Source organism: Sciurus vulgaris (genome assembly GCF_902686455.1).
Source record: "Sciurus vulgaris genome assembly, chromosome: 6".
In the NCBI taxonomy this organism is placed as follows: domain Eukaryota; kingdom Metazoa; phylum Chordata; class Mammalia; order Rodentia; family Sciuridae; genus Sciurus; species Sciurus vulgaris.
Genome location: NC_136466.1, coordinates 127,380,252 through 127,387,255, shown reverse-complemented (window position 1 = coordinate 127,387,255; position 7,004 = coordinate 127,380,252). Strand labels below are relative to the sequence as shown.

Here is a 7,004-nt window from a genome sequence, read left to right as displayed (position 1 = left end):
AAGTTTTATTTTATTTTTATTTTATTGAAAATAAAATACTGGAAATTGAATCTAGGGGTTCTTTACCAATGAGCTACATCCCCAGCCCTACCCTTTTAATTTTTCTTGCTAAGTTGCCCAGGTTGGCCAGGAACTTGTGATCCTCCTGCCACAGCTTCTGAGCAGTTGGGCTTATAGTCGTATTCTACCATGCCCAGTTCCCAGTTTTAAATGACATTTATATTAAAATGTATTTTGGCTAGGCCTTTGTTAAATATAATTTTTTTAAGAACAATTCACTTTGTGAATAGTCTGATAGTTAAGTGCTAACTAGATAAATCCTAACATATTCTTGATGCTGCAACAGTAATAGTGGTTCTAGAGACTAAAAGTTTGAAGCCTGAGTCTGTAAGCACTTAGGATTTATGTTCCTAAATGACATACCTAGGAATTTCTTTAAAGATTTGGAGAAATATGATAGAAATAAAAGCAAAGTTTTAACTATGCTTTTTGAGCAACTTTATGTTGAAGGGATGGGGAAAATACTGAGGGGCTTTCCTAATTTTGAATTGGGCAGGAGGAGAATATTCAATTGATGAGAGCATTAAATATTGAAATAACCCTTGGTCATCGTTTTGGTCATTGCCCCTAGGGATATAGAAAAGAGGACTGTGAATCTAGCCCTTGACAAACAACCTACGCCAGCACCAATTCCCTCCTTCCTTCTGGAGCAGAGGCTGTTTCCTTCTCACGGAGGTGAACCACCAACTTCACAGCATCCTGGGGTACCACCAGAATGGAGCCTCATCCTCACCCTTCTTACAGGGAGGAAAAGGGTTACAGCACTCTACTGGCCTCAGCCTCACACTGAGGCACCGGTTTCCCGGATGTGGAGCCATCACCTTAGAAATTGAAAACCAGAAAGGCCAACCGCCAGGGACGAGGCAAAGGGGGAGAGAAGACTGAAAGGACTTGAGGGAGGATGTTACTCCATCCGCCTTTTAGTTGTATTGTTAGAAAATGGGAGGTGGGCATCTTTTGCTTGCAGCATTTGCACAGATTAAATCTAGAGCCTCTCCAGAATGACGATCCCACCCACGAACGTGGAGACAGTGAGCCCACGGCCAGCAGTGTACCCACAAGCCCAAAGCGATCCTCGGCGAGGCGACCAGCGGTTCCTCCCACTGAAGCCTCGAACACGAGCAAATAGGGAACGTACGGGCCTCGGCGGGAGGCGGGACCCTGCCCACCCTCCGAGCGCTGATTGGCTGGTGGCGCTGGTCGCCTGGTGCTATTTGTTGTTGGAGCTGCGCACCTGACGCAGGCTGCGTCCGCACGTGCAGCCGTTTAAGCGGCGTCGGATCCTGTGAGGACCAGAGAGAACCGGGAGTGGAGAGGTGAGTGGGAGCGTGGCTTTCTTTGGGTGCTTGCCTGGCCCTCCGGGCTTCTTGTAGCTGGGCCTTGTGCCAAAGGAAGACTGGATGGGCTGGACAAGGGTTCGAAGCCGTGTTTGTGAGCCTTTCCCTTTCCTCCCTGGGTCCTGAAACCCGTGGGTGACCTGAGGCTTGAGGCCTGCAGGGGAGGCGAAGGGTCTTTTTCCCAGCGCTTATCGTACAAAGATTGTTACAGTACCATTTGCGAACAAACATTCCTGGGGGAAGTAGTTGTCCTTTGTTGGAGAGATTTAGTTCTAACTCTTCCCTTCCAGTCTCGAAGGCCTCTGTCTTTCCCCCACCTCTCCAACTCCAAGCGAACAAGATACTTAAATCAGACTTCCTGTCCACCTTTGGACGGGAGTAAAAGGAGAAAGCATAGTAAGGGGAAAATCTTGAGTAGTATTTAAAAATTTCCCTTCCCCTTAATAGCCAACAAACTTTGTGGGGTATACTTTGAGGGAGAGAGACTTTGGGACAAAGCCTCAGCGTTTTGGGAACGTGGTGATTGCTAGAATGATTAGTTAAGTGGTTCAACTGGCTTTGAAAGATAAAAAGGATGAATATCAATGCCATTTTTAGATAAGCAAGACCTAATTCCCCATTTTTGCAAAATCCTTTTGGGAAGATTAACACTTAATTGAGCAATTCCAAGAGGTATTTGGCAAACAATGATTATTTATACTTTTTTTTTTTTTTAATTTTTTGGTGGGTGTGGGTGTGCTGGGAATCAAACCCTGGGCCTTGCACCTCATTTGCTCATCACACAGCTACATCCCTGGACGAAGAGTTTGTACTTTTAAAGATACAGTTCTTGTCTAATCAAGGCCAAAGTGCTTTTGTTCCTCCCCCCCTCCCCCCCAATAAAAATAGAACTTGAAGCCACCATGGGAGATGAAGATTGGGAAGCAGAAATCATCAAACCTCATGTGTCTTCCTATGTTCCTGTATTTGAGAAGGTAAAATTTAAAGCATGAAGTTATTAAATGATAGGATTTTACCAAAGTTGAAAAACTGGTGGGGAAGTTTTAAATTATAGTGTTTAACTTTGTGATTGTTATTATCTATTTTATGGGGAATGAGAAAGAATGCCTCTAATAGAATTATGTATCTGTTAATGTGATAATTAAAAGCTAAATTAGATGTGATATGCACAACTTATTTAAATCTCAGTGATTTAGTACTTACAGGTGAAAGCAAGCTTGTACAATTGTTGTTGAATGTTTCTGAGGGACACTTATATGAAAAATTGCCAACAGTTTGGTTCTGAGTGATATTTTGAATTCTAAAAATTGGTTTTTATTCAAGGAAGTCTCTTAAGGTATTTTAGGCTGATTTAGATGGTGCCATCAGTTTGATATATTACAGGTCATCAAATCTTTTCCTTGAATGGAATTTGGGAAGTTGCATTGTAATTCAGAAGCAATGGCACTGGATTAGATTTCTGGGTTTCAGTTCTGACTTTTAAAAAAATTAATACAGTGAGATCTAGAAGATAATATAGATTAAGGGATTGTTTTTGCAGAATTGTTACTGAGTTGACATTATCTCTAAAAGTTTTTTTTTCCCTTCAGAATTTCCTATTTGAGTATATGAGAGTCAATTTTTTTTGAACCCAGGGCCTTGTGCTTGCAAGGCAAGCACTCTACCAACTGAGCTATATCCCAGCCCAAAAGTCAGTTTTGATACTTTGTGATTTTAAGTGATGCCTTTGTGGAAATCCTTATTGTGTGTGTATTTGTATGTGTGTGTGTGTGTGTGTGTATACATATATATATATATAAAATAAGCAGTTCTTTAAATTAATTGGAATTGATTGATATGTGGAGTTTGAATTGCAATACCCAAAATATTAATCTGATTTTATCATATTTCTTGTCATACTTATTTTAGAAATAATATCTTTTTATAATCTTTTTTGCAACATAAAAATATAACATTTCTGTGAAAAAAGGAGAAAAATCACCTAAGAATCTTGCTCTCTAGCATAGTCACTCATGAAAATCTTAGTAAGCTACCTTCTATTTTTCCAAACATTTTATGATGTTATACATCATAAAACATTTTATGATGTTATACATCATAAAACATTTTATGATGTTATACATCATAAAACATTTTATGATGTTATGCAATATATACATATTAAAAAATATATATATATATTTTTTTTAGTACTGAAATTGAATCCAGGGCTTGGTGCATACTGGGCAAGCATGGTACCACTGACCTATATCCTTAGCCCTATCACAGTAATTTTTAAAAAATATGTATATACCTTTATTTATTTTTTACGTGGTGCTGAGGATCAAACCCAGTGCCTCACACATGCTCGGCAAGTGTTCTACCACTGAGCCACACCCCAGCCCTCACAGTAATTTTTGAATCCAGCTTTTTTGTTTTTTTTCTCTCTTCACTAATTATTCCGTATTATTAATTTCCTACAAATAATTTCTTATGTGAGACTGTGGAAAGGATCTGTCATAATATGAATGATTTCTGTTTGTGGGAATTTAAGGTGGTGTTAGTTTTTCATTATGGCATTGTCATAAATACCTACAACTTATTACTTGTTTAATTTAGGAATTATTTTTTTTCTCAAAAATAAAATTATGTGGTCAGAGAATATTTTATGGTTCCTTTTCCCCCCCTCTGCTTCTTAATAGACTTGCTATAATACGAAGTTTAGTGTACAGATAGACTTTCTTTCACTTGGACTTGAAGTCGTTCAGTTTTTATTTTTTCTTAGTTTGAGATGATTGTCTAAATGAAGCGCTCTTCAAACAGCACAGTGCACTGTAGTATGTTGTGCATATGTATTGCATTGGGTTTCTGAAATTGAGGATTAGCTATTACATCTTGCAAGTTCACTTTTTTGGAATCATTGTACTATTCAGTAACATACCTTTTATCTTGACATTCGGAATACTAAATTGAATGTGAATTTATGTTGATCCTTCCACCTCACAATTTATAGTAAATTTTTTACATTTATCTGTGAACTTGACACCTGTTACAATTAGTAACTTGGCCTGTGCAATTAGTAACTTGGCCTAGTTGACTTGAACATGATGTAGTCAGTAGTTTTGTTTTCCTTGTTTAAGAAGTTCAGAGAGGGGGCTGGGGTTCTAGCTCAGTGGTAGAGCACTTTCCTCAAACATGTGAAGCACTGGGTTCTGTCCTCAGCACCACATACAAATAAATAAGTAAATAAAGATATTGTGTACATCTACGACTAAAAAATATTTTACAAAAAAGAAGTGCAGAGTGTAAGGATGGATGAATGACATCCTTATAGAGGAAAAAAATCTGAATTTTTTTTTTTTAAGAAATGCACTTTACTTTTTAATTTTTGTAGTTCTATATGGACACAGTACCTTTATTTTATTTATTTATTTTTACGTGGTGCTGAGGATCAAACCCAGTACCTTACACTTGCAAGGCAGACGTTCTACCACTGAGCTACAACCTCAGCCCCCAACCTGAGGTCTTTTATTCCCTGCTATTTTCTTCTTTAAGGCACCAGTTTGGTTGTTCTAAATAAATTTGCATTTCAAGAGTAAGTGGGGCTTTCCTTTTAAATTTAAAGTAGCTTTGAAACAGGCTTTGGATTAATATCAGTTTAAGCAGTATCTATGATCAGACTTTTATGAGTACTTTGCAGGAGCTTTTTACTTTTTGAGGTATTTTCATATATGCTTATACAATTTAGCACTATCTAGGGCACTGTTCTGGTAGCACTTAGAAAGGTGTGATGGCACACACCTTGTAATACAGCCGGCGATTCCCTAGGCAGGAGGATTGCATGTTTGAGGCTAGCCTGGGCAACTTAGTGAGATCCTGTCTCAAAGAGAGTTGAGGTGTAGCTCAGTGTTTGAGTGCCTCTGGATTCAGTCTCTAGGACCTGCCCCCTTTCTGTCACAGAAAAACTCGAAATCTCCAAAATCTAGATTTTGAAGTGAGTGTACCACCTGGGGGGAATAGACAAATGAAAGATGTGAGGTTATGAAAAATTTGATAACTTAGCAGTTATAAACTCCAGAAATCTCAGTGGTTGACATTTGTACATTGTAGGCTTATAGGGATGAGTATTCAAATGTATGGATATGATGAGTGAATTAGATATTTAGTTTACTTACTAGCTGTTAGTGTTTTTTGTTAGATGACTGTGTGATTAAATACAGTGGTCACTACTATATGATATATTTCCATTTTTGTGGTACATTTCAGAAAATAACTCTTGTGATTAAAGTGGAAACAGTTTGAGATCATTGCTCCATAGTGGTAATTTTATTAAGCAGCAGTAACAAAGTTAGTAATAATTTAGAAAATGAGCTTGTATATGACATTGCAGAATCGAAAAGGGTACAGGTGAAAAGAAATGTATTTATCAAAATAATTATTTGTAGCTGCAAAGGAAAATTCTATTGTTATTAAATATTTTGAAATTTGAATGAACCCAGGGTCTATCTAGCACATGTTAGGCAAGTGCTCTCCCACTGAGCTACATCTCTACCTTTGTCTTGAATTTTATTTTAGGGCAGGGTTTTGCTGCATTTCTCAGGCTGAACTTGATCTTGTGATCTTCTTGCCTCAGTCTCCCAAGTAGCTGGAATTAAGGGTGTACACCACTATATCTGACTTGAAATTACTAAATTGGTTCATTTAGGTGCTTTAGGAGATTTCAAATGATTTATAGCTAGGTGTCCTAATAGCAAACTGACAAGCCTTCTGATTCATTCAACATAATTTTATTGAGTCCTATGTGCTGAAGATAGTGTTGAACATGATAAAGTCCTTGCTATTGAAGACTTGTATTTTAGTTGGGGATATAGAATAAGCACATTTGTGAACCAAATTACAAATGATAAAAAGTGCTATGGAAAAAATAAGGAATTGTGTGTGTGCGTGCTTGCGCACGTATTTGGTTCAAGTGGAGAGAGAAGGCTTCCTTCAGATAGTGACTCATGAGCAGGAGACCTGAAACAGACCCAACAGGCCATCATTTGCAAAGCTTCTAAGGAGGAAACAAACATATATTAGGGCACCAGGAAAAAGGTGAATGTGTTAGTTTCATATGGTTGTGACAACAGATTACCCTTAACTGGGTAATATAAGGTAACAGAGAAATTTATTATCTTACTGTTCTAGAAGCAGAAGTTAAAAATCAAGGTTTCAGCAGGTCTGCTGTCCATCTGGAAGCTCTTGGAGAAAATCTTTTCCTCTTCTAGCATCTGGTGGCTGTAAGAGGACATTGGTTTGTGGTTGCATTTCTTAGCCTTCTCCTCTCTGTGTTTGTATTATCTCCCTTTATCCCTCCCTCTCTTTCTTAAGGACACTTTTGATTGCATTTAGGACCCATTCAGATAATCCAGTAGAATTTCCTCATCTCACAATTCTTAATCACATCTGCCATGACCCTTTTTCAAATAAGGTAACATTTACAAATTCTGGCAATTAGGGTTATCTGTAAGTGACCATTATACAATTTACTGCAGCCACTATGACTAAAGCACAATGAGATAAGACAAGAGTAGTAGAAATTGAACTAAGAGAAGGAAACGGAAAAGGAGAGGAACTGGAGTACTTGCA

General features: G+C 38.0%; 1 protein-coding gene across 5 annotated transcripts in view; it reads left to right on the top strand.

Annotated features, from left to right (window-relative positions):
* Nucleotides 1–2,299: 2,299 nt before the first annotated feature.
* Nucleotides 2,300–7,004, top strand: part of DDX4 (DEAD-box helicase 4) — a gene marked incomplete at both ends in the record, with an annotated part of 52,522 nt that continues 47,817 nt past the window's right edge. For all 5 annotated transcript variants that reach the window (XM_079143867.1, XM_079143865.1, XM_079143868.1 and 2 more), the window contains one exon: nt 2,300–2,371. In XM_079143867.1, the coding sequence (XP_078999993.1) occupies nt 2,300–2,371 (72 nt within the window). The remainder of the gene's footprint in view (nt 2,372–7,004) is intronic.